General features: G+C 34.3%; 1 protein-coding gene across 1 annotated transcript in view; it reads left to right on the plus strand.

Annotated features, from left to right (window-relative positions):
* The window catches only part of LOC145683623 (uncharacterized), a gene marked incomplete at its 3' end in the record, with an annotated part of 551,164 nt that overhangs the window by 436,264 nt on the left and 87,814 nt on the right, over positions 1 to 27,086 (plus strand). The window contains 7 exon segments of the mRNA XM_081754960.1: positions 1,406 to 1,444; positions 2,706 to 2,759; positions 9,067 to 9,201; positions 13,936 to 13,980; positions 18,890 to 18,931; positions 20,760 to 20,801; positions 26,452 to 26,493. Coding sequence (XP_081611086.1) covers positions 1,406 to 1,444; positions 2,706 to 2,759; positions 9,067 to 9,201; positions 13,936 to 13,980; positions 18,890 to 18,931; positions 20,760 to 20,801; positions 26,452 to 26,493 — 399 coding nt within the window.

The following is a 27,086-nucleotide window of genomic DNA, read 5'->3' on the forward strand; positions in this document are numbered from 1 at the left end:
GTTCCTATAACTATTTCCTGAACTTCTAGTTGTCTTCGTTTTATTTCTGACAAAACTGTCAGATTGATTGTGTGATGAAAACAAACTATAGTAGTCCCCCAGAAAAGATGTAAGAGATATCGGAACCAATACAAGAAGAATAAATTTTATTTTCTTTAAATGTATAATAATATTTTATTCGGTGCACTTTATGGCGTTTTTTTACGACATGAAGTTTTATAAGTTATCGTAAGCGGTAATATGCAATATATATTACACCGAATCCACCTTACACCTAACTTTTCCCACACCGAGTTTTTGTTTACACCCAATCTTACTACAACGAAATTTCCGACACTGAATTTTCCTAGACCCACTAACTGTATGGCGCTTGAAACTCGGAGGTTCAACGATGCCTTTATGCTCTCCAATGATTTCTGTCCTTCGTCTACTAGATAAAGTTTCTACTTCTTGTTACTATTTCTGTGAGATTCAAAGTAATATTGTTCGTCCATCTACAAATAGTTCTTAATTATGTTCGCTTATCGATTAGATTTCTAATTGAAACTTCGAACCTACTTTTCCCCATTCTTTGTATATGATCTGCCCATCTGAGCTTTCTATATTGATAATCCAAATAATGTTTGATTAACGGTATAAATTATAGAGTACCCCGCTATTAAGTTTCTGTCGTTCCCTTTTACCGTTCTTCTTGGATGAAAATATTCGTCTGAGGATTTTATTCTCAAATAATTTCCGTCTGTATTCTTCCCTCAGAGTAAGTGTCCATGTTTCGCAATTATACAGCACAACAGCAACGGTTGTCAATTTTATGTATTTTAAGCTTCAAATTCCTTCGCAACAACAAAGCATTTTGAACTGCATAGTAGAACGAAGTTCGTGATATCACTCGATATTTACTTTCTTTCGAGCATATTAGTTTGGTTTGTTAATATTAGCCACAGATATTTAAAAATACCTACTATGTCGAAGGTATTTTGATATTTTGAAGCATTCATAATCTACAGTATTATGATACCAGGAAACTTCCATGTATTTATCTTTTTCTGTATTTACTTTAAAGCTATATTCCTGCAAAGGAATTATGAAACCTCTGTATTTCGTTCTATTGATATTTTATCATATTTTATTATATTTACCTCAGAATTATACTTTATTTATCTTTCTTCCGCTATATCTACTAGAAATCAGGGCAGTTATCTCTCGGAAGAGGGCTTACATGGATGGTGTTGTTGAAGGTAATATTACTCATATCCTGGAAACGTATGTTAATACTTAACAGGGCACTCAACTGTAAGAAGATATTGAAATTTTGTGTTAAATATATTCCTACCCTACTCATTAAATCTCAGTTCAACCAAACTTGAAGTTTAAAAATTAATTTTATTTCGTACTTTTTCTGCAGGAAGTTGGAGCAATGCTAGTTCCAGCGCAAATGCACAAGGTAAAGTCATTCATAGTTTTACTTCCATAGGAATATACTTGATTTTAAATTTTATTCTTGAACTTTAACCTTCTTTATAAATGCTTACTTTCAATTCACTGATTCATGTGATAAGCAATTTGTGACACCTGTAAATTTAATCTAAATCACACTTTTTAAAAATGTATGCAGTTAAGTTTTAAACAAAATTTATCTTCTACATGTTGTGACTTATCATAAGTTATGGTAAAGTCATGTGGTAGAGTGGTAGTTCGTGTAGTGTCAGATCGGGAAACGAAAGGCATGACGCGTTTCAAGGAAGTATTAATTGACAAATTTACAAATCAAATAGTCAGATAAATACTTGTGTATCGATAGAATCTGTTAAAACTTAAATACGTTTTACTATGTGTACTAATATTGCAAAATAAGTGTATAATTTTCCCATAGCTTTCCATATTTTTTTCCATAGTATAATTTTTCAGCATAAATTTTGAGAAAGATCGTAGTGGGAAACAACTAAATTATTTTGAGTGTCAAATTTAATTCATTGTAGAAAATAACGTTTTATGTTGTTTGCTGTCAGGCTAGAAAATAACCCTAGTTAAGTGGGATTAATATCCTCTAACCAAATATGACAATTCGTACAATAATAAAATAGTTGAGTTGACTTTGAGTTTAACGTCTCGTTCAGCAGTGAGTCTATATGAGACGTGGACCTATGGATTAACGTGAAATCTGAACTTTGCGTATTACTTTGCCATTTGAAATGATAAGTGCCTCTCTAAATATAATGAAGTTGCGTTACTTTGAATTTGTATAGTTAAGATACCCAAAACAATATTTGAATTTGTATATTTACTTAATCCATTTTTCTGTTATATTATCTCCATAAGTGTCTTGTGTCAAGAAGATGATAATCACTTTTCCTGGTGTACTCATTCAGTTGGTTGGGTTGCAGTTTAAATCTCCTTTAAATACAGAGGGTGTTTAAGTACCGTGGATCTACAGGACGTGACAAGTTAAATTTCATACACGTGTGTTTCTACCCTCCAACAATTTTGTGTCGAAACGCTAATGTCTTGTACATTGTAAGTTGTTCACTCAACATTACGGATTTAGCAGTGAATTTTATTGGATATATTACCCAAGTATGTTTTCCTTTCTTTTTACTAAGAAACATACTGATATAACGATTATTTTTGATATTATTATAATTATTAAGATTTGAAATTACTTTCGTTATTTGTATGGGATACCAGCATATTACTTTCCCTTCTAGCATACCATTATAGTAGTGGAGGAGGTGCTGGCAAAGGAAAGAAAAAAGTAAAAGGTAATGCTTTTCTTAATATTCTAAAATTTTATAAAATTATAATTACTATCCGGATCGTTGTTCATTAGGACTTAAAATAATGTTTAATTAAATACATAATTTTTTACCTGTAATAAATTTGTTTACTTTGGGATCTTTTCACCAATAGCTTGAAATTCCATACTAGATTATGAACTATTCAATTACTTTGTTATTCAGGTTGTCGCAGAATGTTTACATGTGGAAAACTAATGACGTAGAAAACACTTAATAATTGATTTCTCTCCTTCCGAAGGTATAAAGTATTGTGTTTTACTCACCTGATTTGAACAAAATACTTCAGTATTGAATCAAATTATCGGTGAAACTACAAAATGTGTGCCACATGTATAATGAGTTGTCAATATTTTTTAAAAAATTTTCAACAGAAATCGCAGCATAGTATTCTGATCATGCCATCATGTATGCAAAAATCACATTCATTGCAGTTCTGTCATACGTTCCCCACGCGAAGCTATATGTGTCCCAAATCGGGAAATTGTTTTCGTTGATCGTAACAATTCCTCGACTTTGACTAGGCATAAACTATGCTGAAGATGATATTAGTCTAGAGATCGAGAACCAATTTTTTATATACTTTTACATTGTCTCAACAACTTCCAACCTTCGCTCTCAATGAGTCAAAAATATGATACGTTGACGTCAGCGACCAAGGGTGACTTTTGTAATCATTTCGATGTTTGCTTCTATAATGGATGCCGTTATGTGATTGATGATTTGTTCAAATTACAGTATTTTTTTAAAGCTACATTCCGTGTACGTTCCAAAGGGAAAATTGTCATGTATGGTATTTGATGTTGATGACATTGTCCTGACGGAAGTTGGAGTTTATATTACGACAACTAACAGTATAGTTAGCGAGATATCTATCTGGGTTGATTCGATTGATAGGGATTTATTGGAGCTTTAGATTCTCCTTGCATAGTAATGTTGTGAAAGCCAATATTGTCCATTTACAAATATATATCTAAATTATCTTTAATGTTTCTCTACTCAGAGCATAAGGGTCCCAGGACAATTACAGATGGTGATCAGAAAAATGGAAACACTTGTAGTTGGCAACACGTCAGATGTATGGGTTGGCAGTGGTGTCGTGGCGCCCGCAGCGCCGGACCGATGGTGGTGGTGTGTTAGGTCGGTCTCCATACTACGTAAGGCGCAGTGGAACAGCACTGTCCAGTGGCTGCAGCAGACAGAGGTAATGTAAAATGGGAGACCTCTCAGATTTTCAAAGAGGGCAAATTTTTGGTGCGCGGTTAGGTGGAGTGAGTGTGACGGCAGTGGCTACTGTGTTAGGTGTGTCCCGTGGGACAGTGTCGAAGATGATGACGGCCTACACAACACCCGGGAAAACCACATCGGGAAAGCGGAACAGTGGGCGGTAGAACATCATGAATGACAGGTCACGCCGGGTATTAAAGCGCATTGTCACGCAGAAGCACCGTGGCACTGCGAAGCAAATGACGGAGGGACTCATTCAGCACCCCCCCAACCTGTTTCGACAATCACAGTCCGCCGCGAATTACATGACATGAACTTACGGGGTCGTGTTGCACGGGCCAAAAAGCTCATCAGGAACCATAACACTTTCGCACGCCGCAAATGGTGCCGCGACCATGCAACTTGGACCCTTGAGGACTGGAAACTTGAGGTATGGTCGGATGAGTCATCCTTCACCCTCTTTCCAACCACGGGCCGCGTTTGTGTGTGGAGAACGCCCAAAGAAGCTTATGATCTGCAGTGTCTCCGCCCAACTGTGAAACATGGCGGCGGCTCGGTGATGCTGTGGGCCGCAATATCATGGTTTTCATTGGGTCCTGTGGTTACACTTAGCGGACGAATCACTGCCAACGATTATGTCGCAATTTTATGAGACCACTTGCATCCTATGGTCCGCATGTTGTTCCCGGACAATGACGCCATCTTCCAGGATGATAATGCACCCATTCACACAGTTGGCGTTGTTGCAGCGTGGTTTGAGGAACATCGGGATTAAGTTCAATACCTCCCTGGCCCGCCTAATCCCCAGATCTCAACATAATTGAACATCTGTGGTCCGTCTTGGAAACACGACTCCGGCGACGATTTCCACCTCCATTCTCTCTCACAGAACTGGCCGATGCCCTGCACGGGCAATGGTGTAAAATTCCACTTGCTACCATTCACAACCTCTATGCCACCATCCCACGTTGCATCAAGGCTGTTCTGAAGGCGAAAGGAGGCCCAACACCATATTAATCTGGTAAGTTTCAATTTCGTTCAGGTGTTTCCATTTTTCTAATCACCATCTGTATATATGTGAATCATTCCGTGTACATGCAGTCTAGAGATTTTGTATTAATACTAACCCTTTTGTACTGTTTCACTTAATATGTCAGAAGTTCTTGTATCTAATAAAGTCATAAGATAGTTGGTTAGCTTTTGAAAAGACTTTCAATCAGATTTGCAAGCGGAGTTGATAATTCTGTTAACCATGCAATTCTACATATAATTGCAAAATTGATGCATTAGAATACATAACAACGTTAAGAGAAAGTAGTTATTGGTTCCATTTGACACTGTTCCATCTTAGATGTACGCACGTTCTATTATTAATGTAACTTATTATCTCACATGTATTCATAAAAGCTCACTCTGAACATTAGCTGTTTCCGAAGTGAGTCCAGTTTCTTACTTTTTTTACGAAACCAAGCATGTATTTTTCACCAAAAACCGTTAGCATAATAGACAATGTAGTTTCATGAGATTAATAAAAAGATATCCGGTTGTAAAGTATTAAATGAATAAATTACTTCTCTTTACAATGCATACGGACTTGCGCAATAGCGGAACCAAATTGGCGATAATTAGTAGTCTGCTTGCACACCGTAAGCAGTTACTAACGCAGGAACACGCCAATATATTGAACAAATGAGCTGATGAATGACATCCTGTGGAATGGTAAGCCACATATCTTGGACACGACGCGAAAACTTTTTTTAACAGGGTTTACGTATACAAGAGGCGTTGTGCAACTATGGATGAAATGTATTTAGTGGACGAGAGTTGAGGAAAACGCTCGGTAAATATATAGAAGGAGCATAAAAGAAACTTGCTATCAAGGATCCTCAATCATGTTTAACATCTTGTTAATATACCGTAGGCTAGACATATATCCAGCAAATGAACCAGGTACTACCGGTCACTGAATTCAACTGCACCCCATACCATTACCTCCTGTGTCAGAATAAAGTGCTGATAAAAAACAATTACGGACGTTCCCTATTCTAGTGCCACAGTAGAACGCGATTTGGTCATTGTGATATAGTAGACAGAAGAATAAATCGTTTTAGAATAAGAAAAGAAGCATTCGTCTCTTTATGAGTAAGATTTGCAACATCAATGTACTGTCTAATATCTCTTCTATCTAGTCATTGGAAGGAGCAGCAATGGTCACCGTGTAAAAATATATCCTTCTCTGCGTGGAATATGTTTTGAGTACACTGTGCTTTAGGCATCAGCCTCCAGTGCTTTCACCAGTGTGTTGAATGTAGCTGTCCGATTCAACAAAACTATACGCAAAATACATGTATTGTCTAGAGCAGCGGAATGGCGTCCGGTGTTACGTTATGTGCACTTGATTCATCGAGTCCTTATATGCTGTCCAGCGATGGCATTCCGTTACAGGAGTATATTCCAGACTCGAGATTCAAGATACGTCACTTTTCAACTGTGATCAAAGGCAGGAATATTCTGGATAGATTCCCACATACAAGGACAAATCATATTTTAAGGGATGCAAGTACACATGTCTCAGGAGTTTTCGTGTGGTAGGAACTTTGACTCTCGTACTGCCTCCGCTTATTAACACTAGATGACATGGCCGACGATTATGTTGATTCTTGGTGCTATAATGCTAGTCAACTCTAATCGTTTCATTCTGCACATATTCTAAAAATTTTGACTTGTTAGAAGTTTACTACAGAATTTTTAAATTTTACTTAAGATTAGTGTAATAGTCTACTCAACACAAAATGTTGCTTTTAAACAATAACTCTTGCTGAACACAAAATATAGAGTTAAATATCATAATATGATATTACATCATGTGTGACGTGGTGGGAAAAATTTCTCTTGATTTTTAGACTTAGCAGGTTGGAATTGTTTAAGAATACTCATCTCAGTGATTGCATAGTGCTATTGGCCGTACCTAATATATTAAGGAACGTCGACGAAACAATTGTCACCGAAACAAATAGCATCCTGAATAGATGTTCGTGGATAAAGCAAAATTCATGCAGCAAAACCGGATAACTGTTTGAACCTAACCCAACTGAATTAGAAAACACTATAAAATTAAGAAATAAGACTTTCTGAGTGTACTGGAGAATTGATTTTGGCTGGAGAAGATAAATCATGAAACAAGATACAATATCTCATTCTGCATAATAGCAACAAGGAGGAACTGTCACAAGATAGGAAATAATCATTGACTCTTCCAATTAAAAATACAGGCGACTAAACTGACTGCAATTATTATCAAGGTATTTTTATTCTGTCAGCAACCTATAAAACACTTTCAAATGTTATATAGCAAGATTGGCTCCATACGGGGATAAAGTTGTGGATATAGGTGAAACTGATAATATATCGATCTTTTATTTCCGTTCGACAAATACGCCAAAAAAGTAGGAATACAACACACTTGTACAAAAATTATTTATTGATTTTTGAAAGGAGTAAGACTTGATTAGAATGTAAACATTGCACAGCATTCTTCCATATGTTGAAATACCGAAACATTTATTTAGATTAAAGACGATGTGTTTAATTGAATTCAAATATGAGTAGAAAAATTCTTGTTAACAAGCTTTAACGTCAACAATGTTCGGAAACAAGGGAATGCGATGTCGCATTACTATTCAACTTTGTTCTGTAGTACCTTATAAGGAAAATCTAGGATAGCAACCAGGGCCTAAAGATGGAGATATTCACCAGATAACGGAGTACCTGACGATGTAAATTTAATAGGAGGTGATAGGAGAAGAATAAAAATGCAGAGGTCTTGTTAAACACTTGCAAGAACATTGGTTTGTTACTAAGTACAGGGAAAATTTAATACATGTATTTAGCTAGGATCTTAATACTGCATATTATGGATGTGCCAAAATATAAACTAATACTGTAAACAAAGCGGATACCTTCAAATATCTAGGGTCAATATTGAAAAACCAAAGCCATATTCACAAAAATATAAATGTCAATTGAACACATGAAATTCGAGTTCTTTTCACTTGAAAATATTTTATATTTTCAACTTCTGTATAGGAATTTTAAGCTTAAAATTTAGAAAATGGAAATTTTGTCTGTTGACTTATATAGTTGAGAGAAACGTGTCGGTTACCTTGAACCCTGAGACGAAAATTCGTACCCAAGAGGAACGGAAATGGGAATGGCGGAAACATCATAACAAGGAACTACATAATTTGTACCTCATACCAAACATTGTTAGGTCATAAAATCTACAAGGCTTAGGTCAGCCTACAACATTGTTAGGTCATGAAGCCAGGATGGAAGAAATTAATAACACTTTCAACATTTTAGCTGGAAATCCAACTGGAAAACGACAATTAGAAATACTCAGGCACATATAAGAGGAAAATATGTGAAACCTCAAGACGATCGACAGTGTTAATTTCCTATGGGTGAAAAATTTCAGCAAATTTTTGCATGAATTTTGGTACCTAAGACAGCACGTATGTTTCTTGTCCATTAAACAAACTTGACACGGTAAATCGTCCTACTGTTTCAAAATTTGGATTCTGTGTCCCAATATACATTGAATCCATACTGTGTGGTATGCTACACACAACTTTTTTTTTCTGCATAGTTGTGTTACATGTATCCTCCCTAACTAAAATCGCTAAATTTTTTCGCCCATTAAAAAACTGACAAGATCGATCGTCCTGGGGTTTCGCAATCTGGATTCTGTGTAACAAAATACATCAATTTCGTACCCTAGGCTACGGTGTGCAGAACTTTTATTGTTTTGTGTAGCTGTTTTATTTAAACTTACACTGACAGCGCTTTTTTCTGCTTGATATTGGCGTGGTAACGAAGTAGAAAAAGAATTTTGGTTCATTGTTTTTGAACTGCATTCAAAATAAAATTTAATGTAGGAGGAAATTCATATATAGAAGAAGAATACTAATGTCGAAACATTTCAGCAATATCTTGTACACTTAAAGCTGTTTCTATTTTCAAATTTTTGTATACCTTCTATTACAAGGAAGTGGTGCTGGTAATGGAACTTCTGGTGGTAGCACTGAATTTGGTGGTGGCTCTAAAGGAGAAGGAGGAGAACGTGGCGAAGGCGATATCGTTGAAGGAGGTGGCGGCGGAGGAGGAGGAAGTTGGAGTGAAGGTAAAACTTTTTATTTAATAATTTAAAGTATATAGAGGGTGTTCCAAAACAACATCGACAACCTACGGGAGGTTATTCCTTACACCAAGATAAGACAAAACATATAGACCAACCTGGATGCACAACCTGGTCCAACCTGGACTACTTCCTTTCAGAGTTATAGGCTGCCGAAACACGACAGTTATAGACTGTCCCAAAACTATGTGACCTACCATAGTTGGGTGAAGACTTCATTTAGGAACTGGTATGTGCCCTATTTAGAAGTGAATGTTTCAGAATCGTGCAGTATTTAAGTAACAATTTCTATAGAGGTAGTTGGCGACTATTTCATATTATATGCCCGTAGCCAAACTCAGTCTATTAAAATTGTTGGGGATATACCTCAGGATTCTGAAACATGTACTTTTGGATACTGCACATACTAGTTTCTAAGTGAAGCCTTGACCCATAGTTTTGGAGCTATGGATCTTTGAATTTCATTTTTTCACGTTTTAGGCAGTCTCTAACACCGAAAGGAAGCGTTTGAGCACCCAGATTAGTCTATAGTTGTTAGCTTATCCTGATGTCGGGAATCATCACCCAAACGTTGTTGTTGTTAGTTTTTTTTAATACCCTAGAAACGTTTTATATGTCGTAGGATGTTTATAATTGTCACTCAAATATTGTATATATTTTGGCATTGCTTTTACATTTTAGGTTGATGTATGATCAATGTTTGATAAAAAAAACGTCTGTAAACCTTACAGTACAAATGAAATTGGGATTTAGGGAATTAGAGTTTGTATTTCTGGGCTTTCGGCATCTATGGCTACGTTAGCTCATCAGTATGAGGGATGACGTCTCTCAGTGATCACACTATTCGGGGAAAGAGAAGGACCTGGGAATTATATGGTAGGTACCACCACGGCATTTCCCTAGCAGGAATGAGGAAAATATAGGAAAACCAAATTCAGGATGTCTGTCCTGAAAAAATTATTTTACATATTTCCAACTGATTGACCCCATCTGGAATTGAACCCAGGACCGCTCGCGAATAAAACAGGGATAAACGGCCAACTGATGCATGTTATTTGTCATTTCTATTTGTAGCTGTACTCCGCAGTACTTTTTTCCGAGCACGTTGTATTTTTTTCTTTTCTTTGTAGAAAATGATGTCACCTAAGTATGTAAGATAGAAAGCTAGTCATTCATGGTAGAAATTATGCTTGCATGCGAACAAAGACTCCTTCATTTTATTCACAGCCACATTTTTGGACATTACCAAAGTGACCAGGTAATTTTGACTTAATGTGACGGAAGGTGACGCTATTAACGCAACTACATGGAATATACCATTTACTAGATATTAGAGTTCGCGGACAGTGGTGTACTATTTGTACACTATTCATAACTGTGCCCCTAAGGTATATCTCCTTTCAACCACGCACATAGTTCATTAGAAATATGCACTATGTAATTAAATAGCATACAAAATTAACAGAGGTAATACTACGAGTAGAACCACTCTTACTAGCAGCAACCAAAAATACTCGAATGTCAGTTTCTGTCATGAAAGTTGTGATTTTCATTTCGTGAGACTCCAGGTTTAATTAAAATAATTAGAGTAACATACGCTGAGAGCTAAGAATATTATATTAATTGAGTGAACGTCGTTTACATAAACTTATTATCTATGTACGTATATCGAGAAATACTAAACCATTTTTATATTTGTATCAATTTAGTGGTATAAAATATTAGATTAAAGTTGATAGCTTTAATATCTTTTTCTCTGTCGTGCAGCACAAATAATTTTAATGTTCAGATTTTGTTGTCAGTTCTGAGGACATTTAAGGAAAGTTGTTAATCAATTTTTCGTTGATAATGCTTTCTTCCCTTTATACAGTCACATCCATAATAACTTTTGCTTATATAAAATCATGATCTACTTTCTATAATAACAACGAAAAGATAAATTCTCGAACAGCGTTATGGTTATTTTGGTAGGAACGAAATATTCGTAAGACTGCAAATAGTACAATATTATTAATACTTATTATCAAAAGAGGATTTTGTCACAGTTTATACAGATAGAATACTCAATGTGTACAATAGCAGTTCTAGGAGAAGAAAAATAAAGGCATTATAAGGTTAACACAGAGCATTTGGGACTCTTAAAATGTACTTCAAACACGTTCTGTGAATACAGTAACTTCGCTTTAGAAGTAGTTGAAATAAACGTTGAGCAATACACAAGAAAGAGAGAGCAGTACAGAACTGAGACGCAGTGAAAACTGCGAAGTCGTGCAATGATCCGGAAAACACATTGAGCATAAAATATTGTATCCAAATGAAATTTAAAGCAACCAACAATTTGAAGTTTGTTTCTCGGCAGTGACGTATCCACTTCAGTACAAATATATGTAGTATTTAATATTTTGTAAAGACAAGTTGAATTATTTTGTATGTATAAAAAAGAAAAAGAAAATTGAATTGGTGGTATTATATTGTAGTTCGATACATTGAATGTGAGAAGTTAGTTCAATAAGTTAGCTGGAGACGTACGATCCTAGTATTAAGATGTCCGTGCGACATTGTAACAATTGTAATAGCTAACGCCAAAAGTACATATTGGTTCGGGTGGCATTCATGACGTTCGTGAACTTTGGAAAAGTGAGGTACTTCCATTTTGGGAATTTATAGTGTTTCAGGTTTAAGTGGCCACGTATATTTTGATAACAATGTCGAACACGACCACGGAAGCTGTTTGCTGTGACGATAGTAGACCTTCTGTGGGTTGTGATTTTGTAAAAAGTACTATAATTTTAAGTGCTTAGAAATTGGTGAAGAGGAATAGGACTATTATTCAGAACGAGATACTCCATAGAAGTGCGACGAATCTACGAAAGAAGACAAGCGTAAGGAAAAGTCGGTTAAAGATGACAAGCTGGACAAATTATTAAGTTCAATGCCAGGACTCGATAGTAATATCCAAGAAGTGCGTTCTGGACTCCAGAAAGTTCGTTCTGAAATAAGAAACAACATCGAAGAAGTTCGTGCTGAAATAAAGGAAGAATGCAAGGAATGCATAAACGATTAGAGGAGAGTGTATTAGGGTTCCAGCGCCAAGTTAAAGAATTGGAAGTAAGAATAGTCTCTAATAGAACTATCTGCAAAAAGGAAAGTGATCAGCTTCAAAAGGAAGTGGAAAAATTATAGTAATAATAATCTATATATATAAAAGAGAACGTACAAAATCCTTTGTCCGCTCATCACGCTAATACGGCTGAACCAATTTCTTTCATTTTTGGGGGGTTATTAGGATTTGGACCCTAGATGGTTTTTATCATATCACTTTAATTTTTAATTACCAGTGTCTTGAGATAATTGACCATTCAAGTGTCCATAACGTACAAATCCTTTGTTATTAGTTCATCATAGGTAAAAATAAACGTATTTATATGCAACCCGCATGACCGTGTCACTCGGCGGGTTAACATAAATGACAGGCGATATACAGCGGAAAATAGCTTGAATCTTCTGTTTAAAATTTTTTAATTGATTTGCTTATTTTTACAGACACTTTTACAATATGCCAGCACCGGGATGACCGCAGCGAAGCGGGGCGGGTTAACATAAATGACAGGCGATATAATGTTAAGATTTACTGCAATCTTCTATGGTTTTTATCATATCACTTGAAAGCGAAAAAGTAAAAATTATCTAAGTAACAAAGTTTATTGCGTTCCGGGGTGACCGCAGCGAAGCGGGGTGAACGCTGCTAGTTTGTAATAAATTCGAATTGTTTCCTAGATACCTTACCTTCAGTCATTTCATGGGTAAGCAGTCGTAACATTCAAATTTGAGGATGTTCCCTTCATAGAGGGACCAAACACTTTGATACTTAAGAACAATACAGTCTAAAATATTTGATGTAAAAATTTAGAACTCGAATCTGATAGGCAAGTATTAAAACCGATTCATATCGAACAATATTCATTTCAAATTTTGACCTCTAGTTGCAACTTACAGTGTACAGTCATTGCTTGAAAGCTATCCTTAATGACGTCTGATTGGTTAAACACTGGGAAGTTATTCTTGGCGAAATCAGATTGAGTGGACACTTTTTCTTTTTCGTTTTTTTTATTTTTAAAAAAAGGAAATTAGGATTGTAGTTATGATTCAAAATCTGAAGTCATTATCATTGGTGAAATCTGATTGGATGATGAGTAGAAAATTTCCCTTCATGCACTGATTTGCCTGTCCACTTCGAAATTCCAGTTTCAAAATGTTCATTTAAAGTGTGTTTCTTTGAAAAGTTTGATTAGAAAAGTTGTTTTAAAATTTTCAAATTTTGAATTTTTGGCGTTTTATACCCATAAAAGTGAACAAGATGGATCAGCCAAATCTAAAGCTATTAGTTTCCTAGAAACCGTTTACTATGTTTTTGACAATTTTCAAATTTAAGGATGCTTCTATACAGCCTCTCAAACCTTAAAAGGAAAGCATTCTACTCAAACTTATAAAAGAAATTGGACCTCAGTTTTAGTACATAAAACAGCATCTATAAACGAATATGGGTAAATTTCAAAGCATATTTAACCTTAGTATGAAAGCGCGAATTTTCGTCTCACAGACAATACGAGAGAACTTACTTTTAATCTTTATTAATTAGCTTTAGTTAATACATCTTTATTAATTTGTTTTTCAATTCAATATAATATGAATTTATAATTGAAATTATCTTATTTCTAGAAGGAGGCAGTTCTAGTGTTGCTAGTGCCAACGCAACAGCCGAAGGTGAGTCCCATTCAAATTTTCTGTGCAGTATGAAAAAAAAAACTTGATTTCAAATTTAGTTCTGAAACTGGAAACTCATTTTCTATACTCTTATTTAATCACTCTCCCGCTATACGACGTTCTACTAGTACTCGTTCTAACACAAAGCGCACTTTTATTATAAATGCATTCAGTTAATTCTCAAACAAAATAACTATAACATACGGCGGACACATGGGAGAATGAAAGGCTTAGTTGTTTTGCAAATAGATTCGTGGGTTAAGTGAGTGTTTCGATAGAAGTTGTTTGTTCAAAAGTACGTTACACTTTTTTGCCATGCGAGGAACCTACTTATTTTTCCCAAACGTTATGTATAAAATCAAAGGAAGGTAGTGGTGTATAAAGCTAAAAGATTGGGGTAATTCTACTGGAGCTCATTCTGTTTTCAAATGGCAAAAGAGAACGGTTAGGTGTATCATCTGCTTACCAGAGACAGTGTCCTATAGGGAACTGTTTAAAAAATATCGAATCATGACTATACCACCTATATACGTTTACAACTGTTTAATGTTCGCAAAAGAAAACCCTGATTTGTTTACTGTAAGTGCAAATATACATGAATATAATACTAGGTCTAAATTTAGCATTGATACTCCACATGTTAGATTATGTAAGACACAACAATGTTACAAATATAATGGTATAAGACTATTTAATTTGCTCCCTCAAACGACGCATGTAATGAATTGGACAGATTCCAGAAGATATATTAAAAATATGATTATAGACTACTGTCTATATAATTTGAAATAGTTTGAGGAGTGCATGATGATCATCTCATAGTATAAAATTAATGTAATAGTAATATTTATATTGTATTGCTGAATATTATTATATTCATTGTTAATGTCCTTATCACATTGTTATATTCATTTCTTGTATATTATCTTCTTTTACTATATGTATTAATTTTATTCCTGACAAAATCTATTACAACATGTAGTTGCTTAATGATTAATAAAATATTGTATTCCATTCTATTCTTAGTTCATTGTCGGGGACGTATGTAGGTTATTTCTAGTCTTCATAATTCTAACTATGTTATTGGTATCTGTTATCATATGCCCAAAAAGGACAGTCCGTACAATCGTGAAATAGGAAATATGACAATGAATTTTCTGCTCTTCCGAAGCATTCTACAGCGACTGAGTTGCAGTAGAGCTCGTAATTTTTCTGACAAAATAGGTGTCATTCAGTTCAACCAGGCGCTCTTGAACTTGGAAAAGTTCTAACTCTCCTTTATTGGGAGATACCCTCGGCCTGCTTAACTAAAATTAGTTTTGTCTTTAAATTTTCATACATCAGGTGTTGTACTAATTTTGGTTACTTACCTCTGTGAGATCTAGGGCCGTGTTCTGTAAATATATTATGAGTGCTTCTTTCTCTTAGCGGCTAATCAAGATTGGATATTTGCCAATTGATCACGCAGCTTAAAAATCAGTCGAGATCCTCTGTAATATGAGAGCTCCCTCGTGGCTAAGCGGTTAGCGTACGCGCCTTTGGCGTGGAAGACCCGGGTTCGATTCCCGGCGGGAGCTCATGTGGTTCGGATTCCACGTTAATCAGTAGGTCCACGTCTCATATAGCCTCGCTGCTGAACGGGACGCTAAACTAACAATCAACAACAACAACATCCTCTGTAATATGCATTGAGTACTTGATCAAATGTAACATATAGATGATGCGTCCTTCGTCATTTCGTGTTAGACACCTAGCTATTCGACTCTGGTATCAATGTTTTCTTTCCTGTTATAGGTTCGGGTATATACATCTAAAAAATGGTTATTCTGGTTTGTTGTTTATTTAGAAAAGTTATTTATAAAGAAGATGTTAGAAGATCAAGAGAAAAACTCGTATTTTTACTGATGTGAATACCGTGCCTGTTCAAGAGTTAAAGTCTGAATTTAGATAATAAACAGAACATTCCGTAGTGAGGTTCCTATCCTGTTTGCTTAGTGTAGAGAACCGAAGATAACGAAAAAAGAGCCATGCAATGTCCTGTAGGTAGGCTCAAAATAATGTTGCACAGGAATTTTATAATTTACCTTTTAATAATACTCCATAGCTCATAGTAGCTCTGGGAGTAGATATCAAAAAATATTTCCGTAGCCTCTCGTCACCTCGAAAATATATTTTGCAGGTGAATGATCACTGGCACTGATAATTTCTTAGTCCCATCGTATGCTTATATATCAGTTCTTTTCAAGGAGGGCCTATGGAAGAGTCTTGAGATTCTTTCGTGGTGTTTCGTGTCCTCTTCGTTTTCTCTAAACTACCGTTTTCTGCTACTGTCTGTGAGCGAATGTTTAAAATCGTGAGAACCAGTATTTATTTAAAGATAGCTGAAAAACTTCTGTCGCTTTCCCACCCACCACCTTCGAACACCGATATGTCAATTAACGCGTAACTGGAACGTAAAAAAATAGCTCCATCAGACTGAATACCTTCTGTCAACGTTTGGAAATGCCATAGATTCCATTGCGGTAGAATTGGATGGAAGAAGCTATCAACTACATTTTGCACCTCTACTGGGGAGTTGAACTGACGTCCTCTATGGTGATTGTTCAGGTGATAATCGGAGTATGCAATGTCGGAGTGTGGAGGATACAAGAGTGTTATACATCCAAAGAGTGGAATGGTTTCACGTCTCATCCTAGCCACGTGGGAATTAGCGTTCTCCTGTAACAGGAGGACTACTTTGTGATTCAGAAGTTTTGGCTTCTGAGTTTTAAGTTTTTCTTGAACAAGGTTCAACTGCTACGTACACAGTTGAATTAATGCTCTAACCAGCTGGTAGCAGTTTTTGATGCACGATACTTCGGGTCCACCAAATATACAGGAGGACCTTCCTGGTGCAGTCTGTTTTCGGCTGTTTTGGAAACGGTTCATGGGATGCTTACCAATGACAAATGCGCCGTGTACCTTCGTACAGGACTCACTTCTCATCACATGTCAACACCCTGTCCAGAAATGGCTCCTTCATCAGACTAAACAGGAAAGAAAGTGTCCGCTTGCGTTGTCTTCTGGCCAGATAAGTTATATGGAACTCATCGACCCAATTTGTAGTGCTTGCCAAGTTGGGGAGGTACTGCCGAATGGTTTCTCCACTTGCACTGATTTGGTGTTCCAGTTCATAAAATGTCTGACTTCTGTTCGCCTCAATTGCTACTTCAAGGCCTTCATTTTGTATACGTGTTGGTCTTCCAATACATGGCGTCTTCAAGTATTTCATCACCATTCTTAAAGTTGTTAAACCACCGCTGTACTATCCGCGTTCCCACAACATCCTCACCAAAGTCCTGGCAGAACTACCGTCCGCCGTAGCGCCGTTTCACCACATTAAAATTCTTACAGCATACACGCTCTTAGACGTTCTGTTGCACTCCCATGTTCACTCTGTCCTTTCGCACGTTCACGGTGTAACTGAACTGCCACAACCAAGTAGTATGTTGGACATACCCAACCCAACAACTGGCCTTCGCCTTATCTCCATTCCCATTCAACTCACGGTGTGAGGGCAATTTAACACATATCTCGAGAAAAAGCGAAATAATTTTCTTGCTTACCTTTATAGTGAGAACATGTGTCTTGGTTAGGTTTAAAAAGAGAAATCTCAAACGCTAAGTGTGCTTTTGCCTTCCCTCAAACTTACTAAAGATTGCGCCTTTTTGTTAGATTAGTAATAAAGACCGCTGTTGGAATATTTAGTGTCCAGCAGCTGAAACACTGTCGATAATAATAGTAATTTTATTTTTATTTGTGTTGTTGAAACAAGCAAATTAAGTAGGGTATCTTATGTAAGTGAAAAGCTATCAAAATGTTATCTGGGACGAAGAGATGAAACTCATCGATGATCATATTAAATATCTTTAAAACTGAAATTAGTAATCGTGACATTTAATATGTATATGCAATGTCAAAAATATGTGTATGCATTTCATTACGCATGTTAACTATACGCGTTGTGAAAGTGTCATGATAGTGAAAAGAAAGGTGTCAATGTATCGATTCGCAAGACTCTAACGATATTAAGAGATTCGGTTAATAGATCTTTGTCAACATATTTCTGAGACTTCTACATATATTTTTGTATTTGTTCTATCAGCGTTGTTGCGAGTCTTTTTAAGAGAATTTGCTCTCTGAATACATCATGAAAATTGTTGTTTCCTATATTATCTTTCTCTTTTCTTACTCTTCTTTTCTCAGCGGTTTCACTACAAAATACATTTAGTTCGAAGACATAAGCACGTTATACCAGTGAAAAATTTATTCATTACATTATGTAGTTTGTGTCTAACATGACTAATTAAGAGGGTCGCACAATATATGACCACAAGTAATCTGTAGAAAATTACATTATTTCTATTATATTCACAGTGTAAAAACTAAGCAAGTTTATAATAAAATAGAATTTCAGTAAAGTGTTTGTATAACATATAGATTGCAACTAAACATTTTGTCCCTAATAGCGAAAACTCTTTTATGACAGGTTTCGGATACAAGTGATTTTTATATGAATCCTTTCCTTCAATTATAAGTTAAGTGCTACTGAGTTATTCTGCATACTTAATACATCATAATAACAAAAACAGTACTTACATTTTTCTCATTTCTGTAATAATGCAAAAAGCTATATGATAAAACATTTAAAGCTAAGCATTAGATATACATACAAAGAGTAAAACTCATTAGTTCTCATTCTCGAAATGAATTGAAATTAATGATTACAAAAACAAAACTTATGTGTGAATTAAGTGTTTAATTTTATTTGAAGTTGTTATCAAAGTAACGTTCACAGTAATCTTCAATTCCTATTTTCCTACTCCATCTACCAACCTAGTGATTTACCAATAATTATCTATATTTCCAGCCAGCAGTAATCATATTAATGCAGCTAACAAAGACGAAATTGGTACGTATTATATTTTTGAAACATAGTGCTTAAAGAAACTCCTATATATAATGTGAATATTTACAAAAAGTCGTAAAGCGAAATATAATAAGAAATTCAATTGTGTATTCTGGAAAGAGCAACCTTGTTTTTAAGCAAAACGTTAAATTGATTTTTTTGAGACTTCCTATCATCTTTGCACTGGCTTCTAAACAGCTTTTAAACAACACACTGGATGCATGTGCTTAGAAATTTGGTTTTGGTATAATATTGCATAGCCACTTGATAAACTGCCTACTTTGAATTTATCATATATAATTAGAAAGTTACACTCAATTGCATAAATTTACAAATAACCTGAGAAACATGTGTTCTCTCCTGTAACTCTGATAACAAATATGTTACATATTATAATTGCGGTGTTAATATGTTGTTCTGTATCAGTTACTCTTATGTTTAAAAGAATCTTCCCTCTGACTGCATACCCAAAAATATTTTCTTAGTGTCTTTCAGTAGACATAATATATAAAAGATATACATTCTCGTGGAAACCAATTGTCTCACAACTAAATTATATTGAGTAAACCATCATACTGTGCCCTGCTCCAAATCAGCGTTATGCGTGTCTTAAAAAACTATAGCATGCAAAATACAAGTACAGTATATGATATATAATCAAAGGGATCTTGTTTCTGATAGCATTACCGAAAAACTGATAACAAATTTGAAATAAATCTTGAATATATTTACCTCCTACCATATATTGAATTTTTATTATGCTACGCTGACTAAAATGCATATAATAGGGAGGGTGTTGGATTAAAATTATCAAGGAAATTTAGTTTATCACTATCGTTTTAAGTTAGAAAGATGTAATTGGATGTATATATTCATCATTGGGTGCATAATTTCATCATAATGTAAACGAATCTGTGTTAAAGGTTTTTAGTAATTTCGTTTTAAAGGAAGACTGTGGAGTTTTCCATAATTTATTTCATCACAATGAAAACTATTTTGCTTGCTCTTTGTTATCACGTAATGATGTAACTACTGAACTGTTATGAAATGAATTTAAAAAGTATTTGTTACCTACCTTGAGTTGATTTTTTATCATGGCACCTTAATTAATGTACGTACCCTAAGAAGGTTACAGGTGATTTATTACAGTAATACATATAGTATTTAATATTTTAATAGTATAGCGTATCACAAACTTATCTTGTTCGGAATACATAATTCTAAAAAAGTGGAAATATTCCCAGCTTTTTTTTAAAAAATCTATTTAACGTTGAATCTAACTTATACTATATTTTTCTTCGTATTGAAATCGATGCTGTCCGTTATTTGTGATCTTATGACTGGGAAACTATTGCCGTTTTCAGAATAAACCATTGAACATAGCTAGTACTTACACCAATGTGGGATTTTGTCAGTAATTTAGTTAAGGAGTATACGCTAGTATGGGTATGTGTCCTAACCTTCAGCAAAAATGGTACATCTAATGAACTTTATTATAATAGGTCTATTTACATCAAAATACGTAACATAAGGGAGCTTCAAATCTCTTCCATGAACCCAGTCGTTCTCTAAGGAAATGGACATTTCTATAAATGTTATATAACAGAAATCTTGCCAATAAGAGTGGAAGAAAACAAGCACTGATCTCACTACTTAAGATAAAGACATGTGCTCCATTTTTACAGTTTATTAAAGTTAGTTATTAGAAACAGAAATCATATTTGAAACTAGCATTTACTTTTGTCGGAGGCTTCATCTTCAGCATTGTTAATAATAATAGGCATTACGTATTTCATATTAATGGACTATCAATCTTTTCTTTACTTTGCAGATAATTATGAGAATTATGATGCCTGGGGCAAGAATAAAAGTGGTAAATATCATTCTGTTCACATGGAACAAATTTAAAAATAATTTTAAATGTCAGAATAAACTAAATTTAGTTCTTCACTTTTAAAGGCAAATAATATTATTTTCTGCACTAAAATATGAACGATTTGCTATTATGTTAAACATCAATAGCAGTTTAGAAAGTAGAAAAAAGCTCTCTTAGAAAAAGGTTTATTGCGAAAACTTCATTCAAATATATTCAAATAACTTAATAGTAATTGAAAACGTGAAAACTTGTTACATATAAGTCAATGATAAATAGTTAATAATTTGTAGCAACGCAATTGAAAAATGTTGAGTAAAAGCACACTTAATAAATTATATTACAGAGCACAGCTATCGGTTTGCCACGTTGACACTGAAATTGAAGAGAATGTAACAGTTTCTTCTATTTTGTACAAAATTACTTGGATTAATCATGTTAATGAATTCTATCTACGTATGCAGGTGCGTCATTTATTTGGCTAAGCGTTTAGAAATTCCAAACCAACTGATAAAAATAATCTTAAACTTGTTAAGGTGCGAAGAGTGACAGAAAGACATTGTTTGGCATTCTCTGCTGTGCAAATATAGAAACAAATTGCCAAACCAACATAAAGTTAGAGTTTTAGTGGAACTAGGTCAGAATAATAGATACTTAAACTGTGTATTATGTATAATATATAAGCTTTACGCGAAAACTTACAATGATACATATTTAATTAGTGTTATATTCGAAAGACCCAACAATATCGCAAACATGTTTAGAAAGCATAAAACGTGACACCTTTGTAATACCAGTAATGCAAATGGCACAGAAGGGTCAATACGTATCTAAAGAAACATAGTGTTAAATACTATCATCATAAAACGGTCAATTAAAAAAACATGAACAAATTGATAGAATTGAAAATTTGACTCTTTTTAAAGGTTTTACACAGCCACCTTCTACATTCTACGATATACCAAGTTTAAAGTGTACAAAATACCAAAATCGTATTACGCCAGTTCCATATCTCAAACCATTTTCAATATATGACAAACATTGGTGAAGTTCTAAATATATCTTCAAATACTGAAATTCTGAGAGCTGATTGTAATTAGGACTACGGAGAATAATTTCTGTTACTTTTTACAACAAAAAGGAAATATAACTTATATTCTCAAAGTTCCCTGTATATATGTCATTATAAGTAACATTGAAGTCCCTATAAATGTTTCTATATCTACAAGATCATTGATCATACAAAAATTTTGTAAACAGCACTATGATCATTATTTAAAAATACATCGTTAAACCTGACATATTAACATTTTAAAAAAGGCAAAAATAGAATTTGTTTGTAACATTGTTTTTATTCATTCGACATACTTTATATGATCTTAGTATTTCACACTAGATCATTTTTTTACGCAATATCTCACCCATCTCACTTCCGTGATTACGACTTTAAAGGCTTCTGAAGCTTGGTGCTTTATAATATTGAAGTATACTTAGACACAAAATCTAATAATAATTGCGGTGTTGAAAGTCATTATAGTTATTATTAGCATGTCCTAGGACTAATACGGGATCTTCCCTTAGGCTAGCGTCTTGAAATGTTTCTTCCACGTTCCTCGATATTAAAATTCCAATTTTATATAATTTCCAAAATAGATTAGTGATCTTCTTACTATATCTTACTTTCCTTTGATCGTACCGTCTATGGTGATGTAAAGTAGTCAATCTTTCCATAACATATGTCTAATCGATTTGACATTACTACTTTCTGTCTGTATATCTTCCTATATTTTGCTATAGAGGCTAACGAAATTAGGATGCTTTCAAAACTGTAGCGATCTTAATTTTGGAACGGAAAATCTGATAATATAATTACTAGTTTAACGTGTACATTTGTTATATTGACTTTAACCACCTGATGTAAAATATCCCTTTTCTGTTGGGTTGGGAAGATTGTCAACCTGATGGTTTCAAAGGATATGATAAACAATGTAGTATGTCTAAGTTTGTATTGTACAAAACTTCAGAGATTCTTATCTATGTTGGAAGTTAAAAAAAGCAGAAATTACCACAGATATTGTACTGGGAAGAAAGTCAAAAGAGAGTTACAATTACAATAATTTGAATGTCTAAGTATCATTAATCCGGTCAAACAAGATATATCGTATACTATTCTTAATACTCTCATGTTCTCTTTTCAATGACATAGACGGAATGATTAACATTTAAGATAAACATTTCTCTGTGAGCAAATTATCGTCCGCTAAGTATTCAGCAGTTCATCGTCCGCGAAATTGAATTTTAGTGAAATCAAATTCGTCTTTAGAATTATTAGGGATTTCTTTTTCCCCGACGAGAGAAGAAGGTCATTAAGACCCAGGCCTATATGCTTTCTTAAATTGACGCCAATACAACTTTTTGCAAATAGCAATATGTTGGCGATATTGAGACCATAATTATGAACGCGATAACTTTTTGTACTTCTGTAAAATGATGCAATCACTGAACTTCATAACTCTTAGCTTATGCGGAATAAAATAAGCTTACATTAAGCGGAAGTGCTAAATTTCCGAACAGCCACATATTCCTAACGAATAGCACTAACCAATACAAGGCGGAATACTTGCTTTCAGGCAATGTATATAGCTTTTTTTCTTAAATCATTTGCACAACAGTAAGCCTTACTATACTATATTCTGTACTAAAGGCTAAGCGGAACAGAATAATCACCCTTACTGTGGAAAGAAGAGAACTTGGTCATTGCACAGGGATACCAATAATGAATTATTTTACTAAAATTCGCCGAACCTTTGCACGACGATCATAACAATTTTAAACAGAATAGGATTGGAAATATAGGACCGAACTTTCAATATAGAAAATCAAAAATATACGTATTCCGAGAGCATAATCAAATTTAAAATAAAAATCAGTGACTAAGATGGAAGCAGTTTTTGGACTCCTTATTTTAATTCCAGCTACTTTTACGACATGTTGGACAGCTAGCTTGGATTTGACATCTTCTTCACTAATATTCAGAAGATTTCAAAATTAAAATACACCAGAACTCGGTTGAACGCAGAGGAAATTAATTGTAATGCTAATACAATTTTACTTACTTATACTAGTCTTGTATGTACTATGCAAGCCTAAAACTATACCATTTACCTATCTTCCTTACTCCTAATATACATTTTCCAATAACAAACTGTTCTTTTTTTTTAGTTTCTTCTTCTTGGCATTCCAGACTGTTCGGCTTATAAATTAGTTTGTAACAAATGATGTAGTACCTTAATGCTAGTCTGATAGTTGAATTCAGTACTTGCATTGTATTATTTTTGGTTAATCAGAAGGTAAACGACAAGATGAATCGCGATATTTATCTTTCAATAGTAGATTGAGTTTCTGTCTTTCTCACATCTGCTTTGGACATCTTCCTTCAGGGTAAGACCGGCTCTGAAAAAAATGAAATGAAATTTTTGAGTTTTACGTCCCACGATTATGCAGGTTACGCTAAAGGAGACGGTGATGATGAGAGATGAGTAAAATGGTGGAATGAAGAAAGTGGGAGGAAACGGGAGAACCCCGAGAAAACCCACGAGCACGATGTTTGTCCACCACAAAGTTCACTTGGCGGGGGTTGGGATCGAAACCGGGACCCCAAGCACCAGAGGTGAACGCTCTACCACTGAGCCACCACGCCCCCTGCGCTCTGAAAAAGTTCATATTATATTATCAGTTACTTTTGTTATTTATAAATGGAAGCTGTGTGTAGTCACAGCACTTGGGTGTTCACGAAGAGAACTAACGCTACTCCTCTACCAATACCCCACCAAAGAATAAGTATATATTAAACGTAGTCCTGAGAAATACGAGGAGAAATAATCAATAGTTCTCAGCGGCATATTACATAGTTCCAGAATAATAGTAATAATGCTAACCGCCACAGAGAATAATATTATAAATTAACTATCTGCGTTACACAGTCACTAATAATTCAATTCATACAAATTTTTGGGAAGTACTACGCTCCTTTCCCAACGTGTTTAGGAGTCATGATAGAATACAAAATTTTGTTACATAATGTTTGCACAGGGCAAGAATTTTGCTCGTGTTCTCGGAACGTCTTTCTTGAGCAGTTCCCGTTAGTGAACGTTAGGTTTGTATTTTAGTTATATCTACTAACATTTGAATGTATACACATTTTCAATAGTAGAGGGGGAAATTGCTATTTTGGGATTTCACCCAACGAAATTTTGGAAGATGACATGTTTGTCCTGCGATAGTATGTCTTGCTAAAGCAAATTCGCAGAGGTTGTTGGTATGTAATGCTCTTTTTTGATGTTTTTTTTTTTCTGTAAGTTTCTCTATGTTAATATTAGGAAAGCATGTCCTTGCCTCAGTTAAACAAACATATGTAACAGTGATATCTAGCGGGATAGAGCAAAGCGGTATATGAAAAACTAAGATTATTTTTGTATACTACATAACCTCATATCGATTATTTTTACTTATTTAATCGTAGTATATACTCATTAAAACTTGTTACTATTTACTACGGTAATAATTCAAATACATAGACACGATTTTGATCACTTAGGAGCACTATATTTTCAAATCATTCTTAATTTACTTTTACGAATTACATATACTTTTAACTAACATGGCGACTTCCTCTATTTTAAACTGACACTTGTTTATAAACAGCTCCTTAGTAACAAGAACTATTAACACAGCAACCGGATTAGGACGTATAAATTAATATTTACTTGTATCAGTAGCAACTTTTACATATCAGGGTTATTCATGACATTTTTATAATATTTCATCTACTTTCTCTAACTCGTAGCTATTCCTAGATAAAATAGCGTAATTGACCGACATATTAAATTACGTACAAGTACTAAATACATGTTATCATAGTAACAGTTACAAATTAGGTTTTAAGTCAAACACACTAATTACCATTATCAGATATAATCCACTCTCATACATACCATCCTCAATCTTTGTATCTGGGACCTATAATATTTTACTGCTGCATTGTTGAAAATGTTATTCATTGAACTACATAGAACGTATGTACTATCAATAATAAGAAACTATATTTAATATGACTACAAAAATCAAACAAAAGGTTGCTTGTTACATTAAAACAAACATTACCAAGAACTGAATCTAATATGTTTTGAAAAAGAAAACATATTCGCATGTTTCATGGAACTGATTCGTTATCAAAAAAGCAATTGACTGCTACCGCAAGGAAAGGAACTTTACGATTAAATTCTAGTAGACTTATAACGCTGTACTTATAAATTTATAAATTAAGTCTCCCCAACAAAATACTATTGAGATATCCCTCCTATTACATGTTATTATTCATAGATGTAGATATTGTTATTAGATTCGTGTATTAGAACCAGAATGTATCATTAAAGATCATATAAATACTAACGTTGTGAAAGTAACAGCGAGAAGATTAAAGATTCGAAACTTTAAGATACTACTCATCTTGTAACATGTTAAAATTAATTAATATAACATGAACTTATATTTGAAGCAGATATGATTTTTTCATTGAATTTTTAAAGTCTTAATTCCAATTAACAACTTATAATTGTAATGGATTATCTGTGTTACTCTTTGTTTCCAGATAGTTACCATAACTATGGTGCCTGGAGTAAAAATGAAAGTCGTAAGTATTCTTCCATAGCACTATAATGGTTAAAAAATTTTATTTGTTACACTAAAGCAAACATAACCTATATTTAACACTAAAGCAAAAGATACACAAGTAAAAATAAATTTATTTCATCTCAACTCAAAATTGATAGTTTCAGCTGCTGGTTACCATCAGTAAGTCTTTAGAAATGATGTACAAAGCTTAGAATCGAGAATCTTAGAAAAACGTGGGAACGATTTTCGGTGTCAGTAACATTACTTCTAAAAAAAGATTTTTTTTCTAAATATAGGTTTCGAGCATAATAATCTGAAGTAGTAGTATTTTAAGTAATATATGTATTTATTGGATTGGAAACGCTCTTATATTCTTGGTATTGGAGAATATGCAACCAGATTTCATCTCCTTGATGGTTTCTTCCACAGTACCAATAAATAAAATCAGATCATACTTCTAGTCTCGTCTTTTTTCCTTTGTTTATTTTTCTCTTCACTTGTACTCTACATCACTATTGTACCTCGCATGATTTTACATTTTAGTATTTTCTATGTGAGTGTTCGCAACAAGAACTAATACTGAAACTATTTGTGGGCGTATTTGTCGTTATA

Source organism: Thermobia domestica, chromosome 4 (genome assembly GCF_964235325.1).
Source record: "Thermobia domestica chromosome 4, izTheDome1.hap1.1, whole genome shotgun sequence".
Classification (NCBI taxonomy): Eukaryota; Metazoa; Arthropoda; class Insecta; order Zygentoma; family Lepismatidae; genus Thermobia; species Thermobia domestica.